Source organism: Microtus oregoni, unplaced genomic scaffold, assembly GCF_018167655.1.
Source record: "Microtus oregoni isolate MIOR12 unplaced genomic scaffold, Mior012 000002F_ref0000024, whole genome shotgun sequence".
Lineage (NCBI taxonomy): Eukaryota > Metazoa > Chordata > Mammalia > Rodentia > Cricetidae > Microtus > Microtus oregoni.
In genome coordinates, this window is record NW_024543061.1 from 63,038,824 (window position 1) to 63,058,771 (window position 19,948).

Genomic DNA, 19,948 nt, shown 5'->3' on the forward strand with positions numbered 1-19,948 from the left:
GACAGTTTCTCTGTGGAGCCCCGGCTGTCCTGGAACTCCCTCTGTATAACAGGCTGGCCTCAAACTCAGTCTGTCTCTGCCTTCTGAGTCCTGGGATTATAGGCATGTGCTAGCACCACCTGGCCAGAAGGAATTTATAAGATTTGTGATTTTTTTTTTCAAACACATAATAGAACTTGCTGTGTGTCCCAGGGAGAAACTGCAAGTTTACCATATTTTCTACCTTTTTAAGAGCTCACAGTTAGGGACTGGAAAGAAGGCTCAGCAGTTAAGAACACTGACTGCTCTTGCAGAGGACCTGGGTTGGGTTCCCAGAACCTATATAATAGCTCACAAGCATCTGTGACTCCAGTTCCAGGGAATCTGATGCCCTCTTTCTGACCTCTGGGGTACCAGACAACAGACATATATCCATGCAGAAAAACAAGATACACATAAAACAAGACAAGGAAACCAAGGTGGTTCTCAGTCACAAGGACAACATGAGAGGTTCACAGTCAAGAGGACAGCATTAGGGGTTCACAGTCACAAGGACAGCTTGGGGTTCACAGTCAAGAGGACAGCATTAAGGGTTCACAGTCAAGAGGACAGCATTAGGGGTTCACAGTCAAGAGGACAGCATTAGGGGTTCACAGTCAAGAGGACAGCATTAGGGGTTCACAGTCAAGAGGACAGCATTAGGGGTTCACAGTCAAGAGGACAGCATTAAAAATTCACAGTCAAGAGGACAGCATTAGGGGTTCATAGTCAAGAGGACAGCTTTAGGGGTTCACAATCAAGAGAACAGCATTAAGGGTTCACAGTCACGAGGACAGCAAGAGGGGTTCACAGTCAAGAGGACAGCATTAGTGTAGTAATAAGGGCGGCGGGGCTGCGTCCCCAGCACCCCAGCCGCCCGCACAGCTAGCTTATGCCCGAAATAACAACACACAAACTGTATTCATTTAAACACTGCTTGGCCCATTCTCTTCTAGGCTAATTCTCACATATTAATTTAGCCCATTTCTAATCATCTGTGTATGGCACCCCAAGGTGCGCTTACCAGGAAGATTCTAGCCTATGTCCATCCTGGGTAGGAGCTTCATCCCGGAAGCGGGGCATGGCGTCTCTCTCAGGCGTCTGCTCCCGAGAGGAGAGCTGTCGAGACTGAGCTCACTTCCTCTTCCTCCCAGCGTTCTGTTCTGTTTACTCCTCTCACCTATCCTCTAACCAATAAAATGGGCCAAGGCAGTTCCTTTATTAGCCAGTGACCTTCCTCCATCACATTAGGGGTTCACAGTCACAAGGACAGCATTAGGGGTTCAGTCAAGAGGACAGCATTAGGGGTTCATAGTCAAGAGGACAGCATTAGGGGTTCACAATCAAGAGGGCAGCATTAGAAAACAGTCACATTTCTTACAAGCCAACAAGTCTAACCCAGTTCTCTAATACTGGGCATAATAAGGCAGTAGTTCAGGAAAGCACACAGGCCGTCTAAGGGAGTACAGGGTTTTACATGTTGCCAGAGATGTTGCGAGTGGCATAGCAAACCTGCCATACTTAGCCTTAATACCTAAGCTCCTCAACTGCACCTAGATTTACTCCCAAAGGGCGCATTTCTCTCTGACAAACACAGATACTTTCTCCAAGTTACGCCTACTGACATAGCACACACCCATAAGCCAACTAGCAGAATACTATGACTCACTTGTGTTTTACACATTAGATTCAATTCAAATCTATAAATATGCACTCGACATCAGACTGTATTAAAGGGAAAAGAAATGATCCATGTTCTCAGGGTGGAGACAAATTTCACGGGCTGATACACTGAAGGAAATGAATGTAGTAGCTGAGTTACTGGTAGGTCACAGTCACAACAGGGAAAGTGACCTGGAACGAATCTTAGTAGAGGTGAGAGACTAAAGAAAGGACTGGCCAGTCCCTGGCTCCTCCCAGGAGTGACAGCTCTACATCACATATCTTAGTTCTATGTCATTGCTGAGGGGTGGTCACTGTCACTGTTTCACAGAGGGGAAGGAAGGCTGAGATTATCTGTGACCGTGTCCAGGTCACATAGGGGCTCAGGGGCAAGATGAATGCATCAAACTCCATGTCTCATTTCCACTGTTCTCCCAAAGGAGTGAAGTGCGCTGTGCAGTTTGTGCAAACACGGCTGCTACCTTCTGAGCTGAACACAGATGCTTCTTTGATAAATGGCTGTAGCAAACATTTTATCTTTCCTCTACCCAGGTTATTGATACCTTAAACCCAAACACATATCTAGCATCTGTAACAGCAAGCTTCCTCCCGCCCCAGTGACTTAGTAGTTTAAAAGATTTTATTTGTATCCTGCTTCGATTCCTTCATTCTTAAAAAATGATATATGTTTTTATTGTATGTGTCTCTGTGTGTGAATGTGTGTGTGTGTGTGTGTGTGTGTTTGAAAGGCCAGAAGAGTGTGCTAGATCCCCTGGAAGTACAGTTACAAGCAAGTTTCAGTCAACTGACATGGTTGCTTGGTCCTGGAAGAGCAGAATGTGTTCTTAACCTCCAGCCTCAAACAACACCTTCATTTGAAACTAGATTTGTAATCCCATCTGGGGCATTGCTCTTGAACAGGCTTCGCTTTTCTTCTTCCCCTCCTTCAGACTGGGGGTGCTTCAGATCCCCACGCTGCCTACACTCCGCCGCTGCAGCCTCTAGCCCACCTTGTCCGAGCACCCCGCTTACCCAGAACAGTAATGTAAGCCTTGGTAGAGTCGGGAACCACGTCCCCAGGGAGCTCCAGGGCGACAGAGTCCGAAACCACCTCTCCTGTAACCACAGAGAAAAGGTGACATGGTGGTGAAAATCATGGGATTCTGAAGCGAGTTCTGTGATCTAGGGTTTCCTAGGCCCTGTACTCTCCAGCACATCCTATGGGTGCTACGCAACAGTGTTTAAGATGATTCACAGTGGTGTTTTGCTGAAAATAAATTTCAAGGAGCCATACACATGCTTCTTAGACTTCCCTTCCCTTCCCTCCCCTCCCCTCCTCTCCCCTCCCCTCCCTTCCCCTTCCCTTTCCTTTCCTTTTCTTCAAACCCTGCCCTTCAGTTCCTTGATCCTAGCAAGGGTAACAGCCCAGGCTCCCTTTTCCCTCCTAGTCCTGCACAGGCCTCTGCTTTGCTTGTTTGTTTGCTTGGTTGCTTTGTTTTGGTAACAAGGTCTCTCCCTATGTAACCCTTGCTAGCCCGGAACTCCCAGTTTAGACCAAGTTGACCTCAAACTCGTGGAGATCTTCCTGCCTCTGCACTCGACCAGGATTGTAGGGTGTGCCACCACATCCAGCAGACTCCTTTTGTGTATGAGAATCACCTATTGCCCTAAGGACATCAGCCCAGCCACCCTCTCGGGTCCACCCACCTTTCGGACACAGCAATGAGCTGTGAGTCTTCTCCACAAGGACACCTTCAGGCTGCATGGTACAATGGAGTGAGTATCAGGTGAACAGCATGATGGGAACAGAAGGAGGGAGGATGGAGGGGAGGCTCTTCCTCAAGCTCCCACACTTCCCTCAGAATGTAAGAGAACGGACCCTTTCCCAACACAGCCTATGGTCAGAGGAACGTTAAGGAAAGATTTTTAGAAGCAAGGCTAACAATGGGGTTTGTTGTGGGTTAGAAAAGCATCTGATGAGATCATGAATTCTAATCAGGGAAGCTAACGCTCATCTGAGTATTTGCATTGAGCCTGGCATCACACTGAGCGTTTTCCATAGCCCACGTATGTCAGGCAAACAGCTGAGATGGAGGGGCCAACGGAGGAGAACACAGAAACTTCCAGACTGGAGGGAGAGTGTGAGGGCTGTGAATCTGACTGGCAGGGTGGGGCACTGAGCATCCTAGGTGGTTGCTGCCTCCACCTCTGATAGCCATCCTGAAAGATGCTCACCTTGACAAGGACTGGCTTGATGAGAGTGTCGCTCCGGCCTCTGTTAGGGACAACCGCCTTCCGGCCCCCACAGAGTTCATTGCTGTCTACGATCTCTGTACTGATGGTGAAGTTGACATGACCTGAGGGGAGGTAAAGGAAGGGCAGTGTCAGCATAACAACCAGAGGGGCCAGCGAGGCCTCTCCCCCTTGAGACTCTCAAACTGGTGTGGCCCAACCATCACTTGGGACCTTGTCGCGGGGCAAGCTCTAGCTCTGAGGCCTGGGGTGCAGCCTGGATTCTGCACTTCTCAGGTATTCCCAGGTGATGCCAGGGATGGGGAGGCAGTGTGGAAGGAGACTTCTAAAGGTGCGGGAGTCCTGCAGTTTGATGGTTACCTCCTTTGGGTGTGGGCTGGATTGAGTGATTCCTTTGAGTAAGGTAGGGTGGCTTTTTGTTGTTTGGTTGGTTGGTTGGGTTTGTGTGTGTGTGTGTGTGTGTGTGTGTGTGTGTGTGTGTGTGTGTGTGTGGTTTTGGTGCTGAGGGTGGAACTGGGGGCTTTGTGACATAAACTAGGCCATCACTCTGCCATTGAGGCAGGACCCCAAGTGACTTATTTTTAGTGATGAGATAGAGCAGAAGTAATGGGTTAGCCCTTCTGATTGTCACACAAAGGCCACAGGTTTTCTCTGGTGCGCAGACTTGCCAGCCCAGGGCTCCAGAGAACAGGGGCTTTGCGGTGAAGCAGCCCAGAGAAGACCCCTGTCAGATGTGGAATGGAGGCTGCAGCTCACGGCTGAAGCTAAGAACGTGGCATTCGGTCCATGAACCTGCCAGAAACGGGGCCTCTGAAGTAAGCGGGTTTTCTCTCAAGTCTTCAGGTGAGCCCACAGCTGTGGTTTGAAGCTTGACTGCTTCATGACACACCTTAGTGCCACGTAAACCAGGTGTGGTCACGTATGCCTATAAACCTAGCACTCGGGAGCTCGAGGCGTGGATCCGGAGTTCAAGACCATCCTCAGCTACATAGTAAATTTGAAGCCAGGCCAGAATATATGTGACAGTGTATAAACAAGTAAACATTTGTTCTTCCAACCCACTAAATTTTCCAAAAGTTTATAACCATTAAGTCAAAAGGCCATCTTTTGATTGTGGGGATTTACTCCATGAGAGACAGCCAGTGGGTTGGTATAAAGATTGAATGAGTTAGTCCAGGGGCTGGAAGGATGGCTCAGTGGTTAAACTCTCCAGCTGCTATCATAGAGGACCCAGGTTCAGTTCCCGACACCCACATGGTGACTCACAACCATGTAGAACAGCAGTTCCAGGGATGTGATATCTTCGTCTGACCTCCCCAGGCTCCTATATGCACACGGCACATGGTGTACTCTGGCACATACACATAAACATAATTATTTTCTAAAATGGGTGTGTATATTAAAGTAGTCGCAACAGTGTTTGTCCCACAATAGGCCCTTGTCCTGTTGTCAATACCAAAAGCTCTCCTTTCACACTGGGAATAGTCTTGATTGGGCTCATCTGTTTGCTCGTCTCGTGGAGCCTTTGCTTGTTGACTTATCACACAGCCTCAGAAGGGAACGGGTGGAGGCAAAGAACAGGAGGAAAGCAGAAACAAGCGAATGCGGCAGGGAAACACAGAGGGCTCCGGTCCTGTTGGCTCCCCAGCCAGTTAATCCTCTCTTACCCAGCCTGACAGCCGTGATGTCCCAGTGGAAGGTCTTGGCTTCGTCGGCACACAGGCAGCTGGAGGCCTGACCGGCTGCCCTGGACTCCACCTGGTACTCGTCTGACGGGGCCAGGTGAGTCTGAATCTGAACGATTAAGAAAGAAAAGGCACGAGAGTGGAGCTCGAGAGTGCAGGCCTGGAAACCCTAATGCCTTGGAAGGCTGAGGAAGGAAGCTCAAGTCCACAGCCCCGGTTAGGCTACGGAGTGAGTTCAAGGCCAAGGGAAGCAACTTTGAGAGCCTGCCTCTATTTCAAAATAAAAGCAGGCTGGGAGGTGGGGATAGGTGAGAGAGGATAGTGGGAGTGGCCAAAATAAAGTCCTGTATGGAATTGTCAAAGAATAAACATATAAATAAACAAACAAAAGAGTTCTGGCATGTAGCGTAGTGGTCAGACATTTGGCCAGGGTGTTTGAAGCCATGTGTTCCACCCACAGTATGAAGGAAGGAAAGAAGGGGGGTGGGAGGTGAAGGGATAGTGACTTAGGGACTCAGGGCTTGTGACACCCACAAGGCATCGCCCCGGGAAGTCTGGCATGCTTCCAGTCATGGTGGGCCTACAGGGCTGTACTGCTTCTGGCAGCCCCCCTCTTACCCTGATGCAGTCCTTGAGATAGTTGAAGACCGTGGCTGTAAGACGGAAGGATTCCCCACGAACGACTGAGTAAGGCAGCATCAGGTCAACAAAGAACGGCTGGAAAGCGGTCAGCCCCACAGTAGGGGAGAGGCCAAAGCCTCTGGACTGGGAGGTGCAGAATGTCATAGCCTTCCACTCGGTGATGGTATCAGGAACTGTGACCTGGACCACCTTGTTTCCTGCGTTACTGGGAACACAAGAACCCAAGTGAGGCGCGGGAGCTGAGCGCATTCGAGAGAACTGATCTGCAAACGGAAAAGGAGAGCCGCCTGCACTGGGTGTGAGTCCCCCAGGTGAGGGAGGTGTGCATATACGGGAGGGAGAAGGGGTGGCATGGTTCTGTGGCTTGTGGCTTGCATCAGTGTGCATTTGGGGCGAGCATGCTGTCTGCAACGACGTGGGTGTGAGATATGAGTCTGTTCTGAGTGCTTGTTTGGGGACCCTGGGGGAGGAGTTCCTGACACTGAGATTTTTGAAATGACGATTCTGAGTTTTCTGCGGTCTCTAGCATCCCTTACCCGACCGGAAACAGTTCCCACAGCCAGGTCTCTGGGAAGTACTGGCGGACCGGAGAACCCTCTGTTTGCGGTGAAGGCGAAGGCGATGCGAACCCAGCCTCCCGGGCAACACTGCCACCTGGCGACAAGGTTTAGAAGACAAATTTGGAAAACGAAAGACTCATGAGACTGCTAGTAAGAAATTCATAATCAGACTAGAGAACTCATACAAAGCAAAAGACCGCCAAGGAGAGGAGAGGTAGAAAGGTCACTGGGGAAGTATGTACCGAGAGCTGAGACCAGAGACTGGACAGATAAGGGACCCAGGCTTCAAAGATTCTTCCTGGAAAGACTCTCTGAAACCGTCCTACATCTATGACCCAGGACCAATCTGAGGTGACAGAAGACGTTTTCAGAGTTCTGAGCCCTAGGCCAGCAGCTTACCTCCATCCATGGTAGTGGAGCTGTAGAGTGGACGGTGGCGGCTGCAGTCCACTGGCTTCTTGATTTTGGCATTTGATAGAATTTTCAAGCCCATGTCCTGACAAGCACCAAAGAGACCAACAAATGACGGTTGTGAAGGTGTCGTTACCCTACCACCCGACCTACAGTCAAGGAGATCAATCCTCAAAGGTTCGAGTCCAAATATGTTTTTGTTGTTAATGGTGAGACTAACGGTTATCACCCAGCGTTCAGCCATGGAGACCGGACTCATTAGGTCACTTGTGGTCTGGGTGTGCAGCTCAGAGACAGAAAACATGAGTGGCATTCGAGGCCTTGAGTCCCATCCCCCAAACCACAAAGAAAGGAAGATAACAATTTGTGAGACTTCAATGTGACTAAAAGGACCTAACTAGCTCAATCTTAAGTTCATAAAGATGTTTGTGCTTCTCCCAAATGTCCCTGTGTCCTCAGTATTTGACTTCTGAGGGCGGAGACCATACCAGATTAATCAGTCCTACAAAAATACCAGTGTTACGGAAAGGCAAGCATTAGGAAGAACACACAGAAGAAGAAGTTGTGGAGACATGACCTCTGACATCTCCTGGTTGGACTTGGCTCACACAGCGTCACAAGCCCTGCTCTTAAAACACCTACAAACTGTTTGATGTGACAATACAGACCTCTAGGTTACCTCCCCCACTGTCCCTTCTCAAGTGTCACCTGTGAGGGCCATGGAGAGAGTTCTAGAACAGCCTCACACAAAGGTTCTTTCGCCAGACAAGTTTTCCAGGCAGAAGAGCCTAGAGAGACTATCTCACACGTCAGAGCTTCTCCCACATTCCTTCCCGCCAGTGCCCACGCGAGCCGCTCTGCTTTCTTAGATGTGACGTTCCTGTCCCCTGTTCCCACAACCATGGTTTTCCTAAGAGCGAAAGTGTCAGGGCATCTACCTGAAAGAAGCTGAACAGGTCCACGCCTTCAGAGAGCCAGGGTCTCCAGATGATTGAATGACTCCTCAGTCCCTCTCTGGGCGCGGGATCGGAGAGGGGTCGAGGAAAGTCCCATGGGCTGTGTGCTGGGCACTCGTCATATTCAGCTACTTGGTAGGGGTAAAAATTGTACCAGGATGGAAACATCCCATAGACCTGCAATGGGGTGGGGAGAACAAGACCAACTCAGTACAGCAGGTGAGAGCCACGCCCGTTCTGCCCCATGGCTCATGCTGTCCGCTTCACTTGTACAGATTCTTCTACTCATTCTGCCATAACCTCCATGGCACTTTCCCGGGGCCTCACGCCTTCTGATTCACCCTTCTTCCTTCTTAGCTTCCATATTACTATGTCCTTCAAATACCTTTATTTTTCCTTGCTTCCTCCTGTCCTTCCCTCCTTCCTCCTTCCTCCTGTCCTTCCTTCCTTCCTTCCTGGCCTCACTATATAGCCCAGGCTGGCTATGAACTGGCAGCCTCAGCCTTTCTAGTGCTGCCTTTACAGGTGTGTGCCACCACACAGGGCTCTACTTTCAAATGGCAGCTTTTCTAGCACCTTTCCTTGGGGTGTTATTTCCCCAGGACCCCTGCCCACTGCCGTGTTCGAATGCGGCTAAACCATTCTCTCCACCATCTCCTTTGCCCCAGACCACCTCAGCCCAGTCCCCAGACCACCCACTCACAGAGCTGTTGGTCAGCTCTCTCTCTGGCCTGAGGAGTAGAACACTCTCATCCACAGCCCGGACCGCACACAGGGACCCAGGCGCTGCCTGCAGCTGCAACTCCACCTTTGTTCCTGGGAGCTGCTGGGAAGGCGAGAAGCCAATGGAGACCTGGGGAAGAGAAACGTATGCAGTGGATCAGCCCGGACAGTGGGGGAAGCAATAGGACCCGGATAATCAGACAGCAGGCCTCTGCCTGAGATCTAACCTATTCCATCACTGTTAGATCACTTTTTAATTTTTTATAATTTATTTTATGTGCTTTGGTGTGAAGGTGTCAGATCACCTGGAACGAGAATTACAGACAGTTGTGAGCTGCCATGTGGGTGCTGGGAATTGAACCTGGGTCCTCTGGAAGAGCAGCCAGTGCTCTTAACGGCTGAGCCATCTCTTCAGCCCCACTGTTAGATTATTTATAACATATATTTCTTTGACACTAGAATGTTAGAACAGAGATGGGAAAAGTGGAGAAACTGATAAAGTTTAGAGAAAAAATTGGGGGCAGGAGGATATATGGCCAGCTGTGGTGACATGGGCTTTTCTAATCCCAGCACTTCTTGGGAGACTGAGGCAGGAGGGAGGCCAGCCTGGGCTACGTAACAAGACCCTTGTCTCAAAAATAAAGAGAAGAGAAGGGAAGGAGGAGAAAGGGAGGGAGAAAGGAAAAGGAAGGGAGAGAATGCATGGATGAGAGAACACGCCTACGGGGGCGGCCTGACTATAGTTTAGACTCTTCCTGTCCCTGAACTCATCTTACCCACCCTGGGCGACTTCAGGAGGTGAGAAGAGGAGGAGGGGAAGCAGGAGGAGGCAAGGAAACTGGGGGACCAGTGTGGGGAGAGACTGATTTCAGCATAGATCTAAACCACTAAAGACACAAACACAGTGTTACAACCTCTTCCATAGTCTCTTCAGATTGCGCTGAACCCGATTGGTCTCCCACTCTATTGGACATGAGAAGAGAGCTTTCTCTTCACCCAGCTCATTTTCATGACTGTTCTCATGGCCGCCTTACCTGATTGTCGAAGCACATCTCCATGGAGAACTGAATTTTGTCGGCTATGACACCTCCACTGGGGAATATCGTGTAGATGACGAGAGAAGGGGAAGGGGCCATTCTGGAGGTGAAGGTCAGCGAGAGGGAGAAGGAGCCTTTTGGTCCTGAAGAGGAAGAGGGGCAGAGGAGCAAGGCTGCACAGCCACCCACCCATCCACGCTCTTCTGCAGTGTCTGGGGACGCTTCAGGGTCCACGCTGTCCCTCCTTTCTTGCTAGTCTCTCCTCCAGCTGCCTTTGTGCACGGGTGCTCTTCTCCGGGACTGCCCCACATCTCCCGACCAGAAGCATGTGCCCTCACTCACCTTTCTCTTTAACCTTCAGGTGTTTCTGCCCTGCCATCTGCAAACTCCCCTTCCCTGTTACCTATCAAAGAGGGAAGAAATAAATAAATAAGAGTCCAGTAGTCAGTGTCTTTGCTCTGGGTCTTACCTGGGGAGCATACCTGTCCCCCACCATGAACTCCAGCTCCTTGCACACTTCCAGAGCCTGCACAGTGCCTCACCTAGCAGCTATTGGCTTATCAGAGGCAGGGTGCTGCCTGCCCACAGGGCCTGATGGCTCGGCTCCAAGTAGAGGCTTGGCTGGGAGCCAATGTGGGTGGCGAGAAACAAAGGACAGAAAGCATAAATAAAATAAAATAAAAGAAAGAAAAGGATCCCTCACAGCAGAAGTCCAGGACTTCTCTAGGATCTCCAGGTTTTATTGTTTTATAATCCTTGTTGTATAAAGTCAGCTAATGATCGTTCTTCATTACAGTTCAATTCAGGGGATCTTCCACTGTCTGAGCTGATCTGGCTCACAGGAGGGGAATGAATGCTGCTTCCCAAGAATTTCCTGTGTGTTCTCACTTGAAATAGAACCCCTACCTTTCCCCGGTGCTCACTGCCAGTTCTTGGCCACCAACTGACTCTGAGAATGCCTTCCTTGGACCCAGTCCCCCAGCCTCGCCTCCCACCCCTGTCCTGAGAACGCTGTCTGTCTGTGTTCTCACTGTGACTTATTTTGTTCACACCCCTCCCCATGTTGCCGGGCCAGGATGGGTGTTTATAGGTTGCCGGAGACAGTGAAATGACAGACATCATCAGTGTGATCCAGAGGAGGCAAAATCCCAGAAACTGAGCATAAGGGAACAGAGAGATTCAGTCTAGGTCATGCCTCCTGAGGTTTATCTGAGCCTAGTTCCTTTTGTCGCCATGAACAATCAGTAACATGCTTATCTCTACACGCTGCTTTCTCCCTACCAGCTTGGGATTTTGCTTCCCCACTGAGGCTGCTGTCAGGGTCAATTTTCAGTTTATAACATTGCTTTGACTATAGTCCAGAAGCCGGGCAGTAATGGGCATGCCTTTAAACCCAGCACTTGGGAAGCAGAGCCAGCTTGGTCTAGAGAGCAAGTTCCAGGATATCCAGGGATACACAGAGAAACCGTGTCTTGAAAAACAAATAGAGAAAAGAAAGAAAGGATGTAATCCAGGCCTAGCAGGATACATAGCTCAGTGAGTCAAGAAACCTGTGTTCGAGCCCCAAAACTCATAGAAAGGTAGGAAAGAGGGAACTGGTTCCATAAAGGTGCTCTCTGGTTTCTATGTGCTCACCACGCGCGCACACACACACACACACACACACACACACACACACACACTGTATTATGTATGTGCATGGCAGTGAAGGACTAGGGGTACAGCTCAACGGTAGAGTCCTTGCTGGGTTCAATCATGAGCAGTAACAAAAACTCTAACTAAAAATTGAGCAATGAGCTACAGAATGAAATCGTTTCTGAGTCCCACATTCTTTCCCTCGGCTCCCACTCAGCTACCTTGCTCCAACCCCGACCAGCAACATTTTCTCATTTGGTTTTTCCTACATAGTCACAATGGGTTCCTTTTTAAAAACTCTTTGTCTTTAACCCCCCATCCCTGGCTTTATTTCAAGATGGTGCGACACAGTTGCCAGTACAGGTTTACACACCAACAGAAGCAGAAGAGGACTGCACCAACAGTTTCTACACAGATCTACAGAATGAGGTCAGCAGGGCACATAAGAATGGCATACTAATCATTATGGGTGACATCAATGCAGGAGTGGGATCCGGAGAAAGAATGGACTATATTGTCGTGGGAACATATGGATTCAGACAAAGGAACAATAGAGGGGAATGGCTGCTTGATCTCTGCTATACAAATGATTTGTACGTATCCAACACAAAATTCAAGCAGGCAAGACCATCAAGATGTTGGACATGGGAATTCCCTGACAAATGCACACACAGCCAAACTGACTACATTCTGGTCAGCAGGAAGTGCTTATCTAGCATCCAAAACAGCTGATCATTTCCGAGTGCTGACTCAGGGTCAGATCACCAACTTGTTATGGCCAACATTTATCTGAAATTTAGGAAAGGCATGCCAGGCAAGACGAACCGGAAGATCAATCATAAACAACTGATGAGCCCAACTGTACGGAGAGAGTACAGGAGAACGGCTGAAAAACAGATGAGGAAACTCGTTAACAACTTTTTACAAATATAGAGAATGAATGACAGAAAATCAAAAGCCACACAGGAGGCTTCACAGGAGACGATTGGTTATGCAAAAAGGGCAACACCAGTAGAATGGCTTACTGCGGAGATGATCAACCTGGCAGAAAAAAGAAGGAAGCTAAAGAGCAAATGAAGAGGCAATCTGCAGGCAGCAAAACACCACAACTATCTGTGCCAAAAGGTCAAAAGGAGAGTGAAGGATAGAGAGTGTATGTACAGGTGTGTGCAAAGAGGTCAAAGAGGCTAGACTCCATGATAAAACACATTTTATCTACGAAGCTATCAGATGGATAACTGCCAGATATGTTCTGCAGATTCAGGTGATGAAAGATGAGCAAGATTATTTATTAACAGAACCAGGAGAAGTAAAGCAAAGATGGAGACAATACTTTGACACCTTATACAATGTCCCTAATGCTATCAACATAGATGACAACGAGAAACACTTCAGCAGCCACTCAAATGCCAGAGGCAATGAGGAAATATTAAATATGGACAGGAGTGAGATAGAGGAAGCTATCAAGACAGAAAAATGTAAGAAGACCCCAGGCAAGGATGACATCACAGTGGAGGACCTGGAGATACTATAGGCTCAGGGGCCAAGGTGCTTCTCAGACTCTTCAGAGAGATATGGGAACACGAAGTGATTCCCACGGAATGGAAGCACTCAGTTACAATTCCCATACTCAAGAAGAAGGACAAACTGAACTGTTCAGATTACAAAGGCATTAGTCTGTTGTTACGTAGCAGCAAGATCTCCTTCTCCATTATCCTGCAAAGGATCAAGGTCAGAACAGAGGAAATCCTAGCAGAGGCCCAGTGCAGATTCAGAGCTAACAGGAGCACAATTGATCAGATCTTCACTTTGAGACAACTGGCAGAAAAATACCAAGAATTTGGAAAAAGCATATGTCTGTTACATCAACTTCAGGTATTCGATAGCATTTGGAGGAAAGGATTTTGGGAAACCATGAGGTTCTACAGGTACCCAGAGAAAATCATAATACTAGAAAATGCCTATAAAGATACCTTTGCATCAGTCAAAGTCTGCGGAGAACTAAGTGGTCAATTTAAGACAATCGTAGGAGTGTTGCAGGGATGCGTCCTCTCACCACTGCTCTTCAATATATTCCTGGAATTAATGAGAGCAACAGCCCTGGAGGAGGAGATAGGAGTGCAGATAGGTGGTGTGCGAATCGATAGCTTGCGTTTTGCCTACAGTACAGCACTACTTGCTGACAGTCCAAATGAGCTGTAGAGACCATGGAAAACAGAGTGGTGGAAGTCAGTGAAAACCTTGGCAGGAAAGCAAACATTGAGAAGCCTGAGATACAACACATGGGAAGGGCACACAGGCTTTTACCTTTGTAATAAAGAACCAGAACCTCAAACAAAGAGCCAACTTTGTCTATCTGGGAGGAGACCTATGTTAAAAGGAGGGAACTATTTCAGATGTCAAGAGGCGAATAGGGAAAGCGAGGGCTGCATTCCATCCACTAGGAAAGGTTTGGTCAGCAAGAGACATAACGACAACAACAAAATTACAAGAATATGAGACACTTGTCCTGAGCTGCCTTCTTTACAACTCCAAAATTTGGACAATGAAATACTCCTCAGAACAGTGGCTGAATTGTGTTTGAGACGGCGTGTCTCAGGAGGATTCTAAGCATTACACAAAGAGACAGGCTGCACAATGATGACTTTAAGAACCATCTCCATCTACAGAAGGAAGTATGAACTACAGGATACAGCAATGGTGCTTGAGATACTTCAGTCATGTTATGAGAATGAATGATGGCAGATCCCCGAACACAGCACTGCTTGGAGAGGGCACGGGATAAGGCGAAGAGGAAGGCCTGAAAAACGCTGGGTAGACAGAATAAAGGAAGACTGTGGGACCTTGGGTATGACAATAACACAAGCATCTAGGACTGCTCAGGACAGGAACAACTGGAGAACCGCCGTAAACAGACTACCCATGTATGCTTAAACATTGCCAGGGCATAAAAGATGATGATGGTGTGCAGATCTGGACACATTACTGCATCCAGGCTTCACTGATTGCTGAAGTACAGAATTGTAGCTGGGGAGTGTTTAAAGGATTAACTGTGTGCTGCTTAAAAGACTGGGTTGAAAGACGACTGTAAAAACCTTTTATTCTTTTGCCTTTTCGAGACTGGGTCTTGCTGTGGAGCTCAAGCTAGCCTTGAAGTTGCAAGCAATCCTTCTTGCCTCCGTCGCCTTAGTGCTGAGACTCCAGGCATGGAGACCACATGCCTACCTGGGTTTTGTTGGTTGGTTGTTGAGATGGGATTTTGTGTAGCCCAGGCTGGCCTTAAACTTCTGATCTCCTGTCTCTACCTCCTTAGCGCTGGGATTCTAGGTATACACCACCATCCCCAGCTTCAGAAGTCTTAACTTTTGAAACACATCTCTACACTTCAGCAATTATACACATGTCCTACATCATTTCTCCATCAAGGCATCTGGCTCTCCTCTCTGGCTGACTCCATCTCAATAGCCTTTCACAAGCCCCCATCTCCCAACTCACGTAATAGGAGACGATGACTTCTTGGTTTGGTCTAGCATCCTCTGGATCGATGGAATAGTCCACTCGCACCTCCTGGGTTTGACCACACCTCACCAGGCCACTTGGCCGCCGGATGCCCAGGAAGCTGCGGGTGGTGTTGTAGAAGGGTTGCAGGTGCAGATAGGCGTTTTGGTAGTAACGAGGAACTAACTCTGGATTATATACCACATCCTCCAGTTGGAACTTTCCCTGAAAGGAGAAGAAAAGAGGAGAGGAGAGGAAGGAAGGGGAGGGGAGAGGAGGGGAGGGGAGGGGAGAAGAGAAGAGAAGAGAAGAGAAGAGGAGGAAGAGGAGGAAGAGGAGGAAGAGGAGGAAGAGGAGAAGATGTGTATTCCTAATTGCATAGCTCTTTCTTTCCAATTTTCACTTCCTGAGAATTTTTACAAATGACAAGTGGGCATTTTCCTAGAGGCCTGGCCAAGGACAGATGGCCATCTACGAAAGGTGTGTGCAGGAAGATTGTGATGGAGAAGACAAGGGCAGGAAGGCTGAATAGAGTTTTTGGGCAATATACCTTCTTAAGACTTGTGCCAGCTGGGTAGATAAGCATGACCAAGTTTATATTTCAGGGATAAGAAAACTAGGTATAGAGGACGAGGAGGTTGAAAAATAGTTATTTCTGAAAGCAACGACTGACTGAAGCCTGGAATAAATATCCAGTTAAATTAGCTACAAGACAAATTGTATGAGCTTGCTTAGTCAGTACTGCCGAATGACTCCCACAATGGCTCCAGTTTGTCGTAGATCTGTACCAATATTTTTCACCAGGTAATCATATAGTGTCCTCCTATGTGTCCGCCACATAACTCACTGACGGCAACAGGATGTCAGCCTATGCCAACCAGCGACTTGGAAAAGTCCTGGTGGGTCAGTTCTGGTCCTTGTGCTTCCTCCCGGCTGTGAGCATACACACGGACTAGCAGGCTGGGATATGAGAAGCGGAACGCCAGCTTGCAGCCTGCAGGCCCGTGGACATACACAAAGGTCCCCCAGGATCATCTGCCATAGGGATGGATGAGTCGTGAGTGCCTTCCAGTCTTTAGTCGTGATGTGTGACTACTTCGTGGCACTCACTGCTCAGCCATCAAGCTAATCACGAATATAACCAGCCTTCCCTCCACATGGTTTGAAACCCACTTGCATCATGAATGTCCCCCAAAAGCCTTGTGTCAAGGGCTTGGTTTCCAGCCTGTGGTGCTACTGAAAAGTGAAATAACCTTTAGGAAATAGAACCCGATGAGAGGACACCCTCGAGGGGATAATAGATCCTGACACCCCACCCTCCTCATCCCCACTTTCTGGCCATCATGAATTGAATACTTGTCCCCTACCCTCTGCTCCTGCCATGACACACTGTGCTACCACAGTCCCAGAGCCACAGGGCCATGTGATCATAGACTAAAAACCATGGAAACATGAACCACATTAAAGGTTTTCTCTTTTTAAGTTGGTTGTTTTAGGTGTTTAGTCACGACAGTTGAAAACTGACCCCAGAGATCCATTTTTACAAGTAAGAGGGAAAGGGAGGAAGAAGACTTCACTCAGAACCACTTCCCTTCCTACTCGGGTTTCAGGTCCATCCTCGATCAGAAAGGAGGACAGACTATAAGCGGTGTAGCGATTCGGGTATGAGGGTTCTCATCTGACTAATACTAAAAATAGAAAGTGTCTAAGGGAAACCTTTTGTGGGACCAGTGAATGACAGTGTGGGTGCTACATGCTAAGGGAGAACTGCAAAGAGAAGTCTCGAGCCTTTCCTCAGGGGGGGGGAGTCCCTCTCTCATCTGGGATGGGGCTCCCCAGGGCTCACCTCCAGAGAAATGTCTGTCCCATTCCAGGTGGCTGTGTCCAGCGTGAAGGGAGCAAGGCCCTCGTTGTCAGTAGTTAGCGTCTGCGTGGTGGTTTCGTGTCTTCCATAAACCACCAGGAACACCGGATGATTCTCGAGGAGAGAGTCATCATGGCCTCTAACTCTTATCTGAGGAGTGAAAGTTACCGAGATTTTAAAGTTAAGTTCAGAGGAGACCTCCTGGGTCGGAGGCAAAGTGAGGTGACAGCGGAAACTCTAAGAGCACATTTCAGGAAAAAGCCTAGGGAAAGAGGGATACATCTCAAACATTGAGAAAACCCCTGAAGTTGTCGGTTTGGTTTGGTTTTTGAGAGGAGGTCTTAGGCATCCCTAATTGGCCTTGAATTCATTGTGTAGCCAAGAATAACATTGAGCTTCTGTCCCTCCTGCCTCCACTTCCCCAGTGCTGACGGGACAGCCATTCACTGCCACACCTGGATAATGGGGTTCTGGGGCTCAGGCCACAGCTGGGTTTGTGCATGGCAGGCAAAGACTCTGACAGCTGTGCCATGTGTCCAGGCCTAGAAACACAGGAGTAGCAGCCTGTGTTAGCCTGGTGTAGAACTTGGTTTGCTGTGTAGCCTTTCACCCACACAGACCCCTTCTGAGGCTCTGTGCATTGTTTGGATTCTATTTAAATGTTGGTTTATTTATGTATATCTATAGATAGAATAGGCTTGCTATCTAGATCAGCTGGCCTCAAACGTGAGGGTTTTTTTTTTTATTCCTTTTATTTCTTTTCTGTTTTGTTGTTGTTGGTTTTGGTTTTTTTGAGACAGGGTTTCTCTGTGTAACAGCCCTGGCTGTCTTGAAACTTGCTCTGTAGACCAGGCTGGTGTTAATCTTGTCCAGATACAGGAGCCCAGGCTAAATGATTTCCATGGAGTACTGCAGCTCTTAAATTCAAAGACCTGGACCTTAGGAGATGACTCAGCAGTTAAGAGCACTGGCTGCTCTCGCAGAGGATCCAGCTTCAGCTCCCAGCACCCACATGGTAGCTCACAACCATAGACGAGCCCATTTCCAGGGAATCCGACACACTCTTGGGTCTTCCACAGGTGGTGCATAGCCACACATGCAGAAAGATCACCAAAATAAATTAATAATAATGATAACAAACTTTTAGAAAGAGGAAGACAGGAGGATGAAGGCTCCACCTCTGGTCTTATGAAGGGCCTAGAATTTCACTCTGATGTTGAAGACACCAGAAAAGGAGTCAAGATGCTCATTGCGGACAGATCGGTCATATGAGAGACCTATGGGAAGTCACTCTCTCTTGTCTCGGTCCTGTTATTTGTAAAGTGGGGCCAAATGACAGTGTCTACCTTGTAGGAGTGTTGTAAGGATTAAATATGTAAAGGGACATAAAGCATCTAGGGTGGCAGGAAGGAGGTGGGAATGACTAATTCAGTTTGATGAGTCTTTGATGTTGGTTGGTTGGTTGGTTGGCTGGCTTGTCTGGGTCTGTGAAAAGACAAATTAGCATACCTTCCCACTGAAGGGGAAACTGGGGTAATAGAAATTGTTAGTGTCTTCGAAGGTCATGGATCCCATCTGTGAGGAAATGAAGACATCCTGGGTGGTATTGGCCTCCAGTCCTGCAGAAGGAAACAGATAAGCCATGTCCCGAGTCCTGGGATTCTCATCTTCATGTTGAACATAAAATTCCAGAGAGGATGGTGTCTTGGGAAATACGAAGCTATATTTCTGACCAAATGTCAAAGCAAATCAACTCTATTTCCCCAAGCTTTGGGGGAGGTAACTAACAGATGTCAGGAGTGTCTGGGACTTCCTGGACTCAGGACTAGGATTGGGTGCCCTCTTCTTCTACCTTCTTCTCCTTCTTCTTTCCTTCTTGTTGCATTTTATTTATGGGATGCTCACATTTTATTTATTTACTTACTTATTTTGTGTGTGTTTGTGTGATGTTGTATGTGCACCATGGCTTACAGGAGTCGACTCTTTCCTCCCACTGTGTGAACCTCAGGGATTGAACTCGGGACACCAGAATAGCGGCAGGCTCCTCCATCTCTGGGCTGTCTCACTGCCTCCCTCTGATTTCTTTACGAGTCAGGCAGCACCCTCTTACCTGTCCCTTCCTCCACCACCGAAGCCACAATATTAATGCTGTGGCTGTACGTATATCCGATGAGGTTGAAGGTGGACATGTCCACAGAGGCGGAGAAGCATCCGGCTTTGTCAGCCTGTGGGGCAATCAGAAAGGAACAATCTAACGATGTGTCATAGAAGCGCATAGCTGCTAATCTCCATGCCTCAGTTTCTTCAAGAGAGAAAACCCTGCTGTGACATGAGAATACATCATTGTGCGCAAAGCCAGCCTGGTCTACAAAGCAAGTTCCAGAACAGCCAAGGCTACACAGAGAATATACACCATACACAGGCACAACACAGCATCCTTGAAACTCTGAGATCCAAGAAGCAGAAGGGAACTGGAAACAGGAATCTTTTGGGGTTGAGGTTAATGTCCTGACTCCAGTGCAGACTGAGAAGCTGCATTCCACTGAGGAGAGCTAGTGTTTAAATGGGTCTGGGTGACCCCACATACACACACACACCACACTACACCCCCCGCACATACACATACACCCCACATATACACCACACACATTTCACCACCATATACACACTCACACCACACACCACCACTACCACACACATACCACATATACCACAGACACACACTACCACATAATACACTCCCATACACATACACACACACACACCAGCACACACACCCCACCAAATACACACACCCACCACCACATACGCACACACCACATACGTATCTCCCTACCACCACTGCACACACACACAACCACACACACACACCACACACACATACCACACACACCCACACCCTACCAGAGCTTTCAGTCTGAGCTTCTCATTGCGTTCCCACACTGGGGTTCACTGATGCTATGAAATACACCATGGAGAAGGTTCCTCTTTGAATTCCAATTGC

The 19,948-nt window shown here is 48.3% G+C and overlaps 1 protein-coding gene across 1 annotated transcript in view; it reads right to left on the reverse strand.

Annotated features, from left to right (window-relative positions):
• The window catches only part of A2ml1 (alpha-2-macroglobulin like 1), a 45,467-nt gene that overhangs the window by 14,511 nt on the left and 11,008 nt on the right, over positions 1-19,948 (reverse strand). Inside the window, exons 10-24 of the mRNA XM_041635997.1 lie at positions 19,055-19,169; positions 18,454-18,563; positions 16,927-17,094; positions 15,078-15,305; positions 10,290-10,350; positions 9,945-10,090; positions 8,891-9,040; positions 8,170-8,364; positions 7,220-7,316; positions 6,797-6,914; positions 6,237-6,465; positions 5,601-5,727; positions 3,916-4,037; positions 3,388-3,439; positions 2,713-2,796 (exon numbers count right to left, since the gene is read on the reverse strand). Of these exons, the coding sequence (XP_041491931.1) occupies positions 2,713-2,796; positions 3,388-3,439; positions 3,916-4,037; positions 5,601-5,727; positions 6,237-6,465; positions 6,797-6,914; positions 7,220-7,316; positions 8,170-8,364; positions 8,891-9,040; positions 9,945-10,090; positions 10,290-10,350; positions 15,078-15,305; positions 16,927-17,094; positions 18,454-18,563; positions 19,055-19,169 (2,002 nt within the window). The remainder of the gene's footprint in view (positions 1-2,712; positions 2,797-3,387; positions 3,440-3,915; positions 4,038-5,600; positions 5,728-6,236; positions 6,466-6,796; positions 6,915-7,219; positions 7,317-8,169; positions 8,365-8,890; positions 9,041-9,944; positions 10,091-10,289; positions 10,351-15,077; positions 15,306-16,926; positions 17,095-18,453; positions 18,564-19,054; positions 19,170-19,948) is intronic.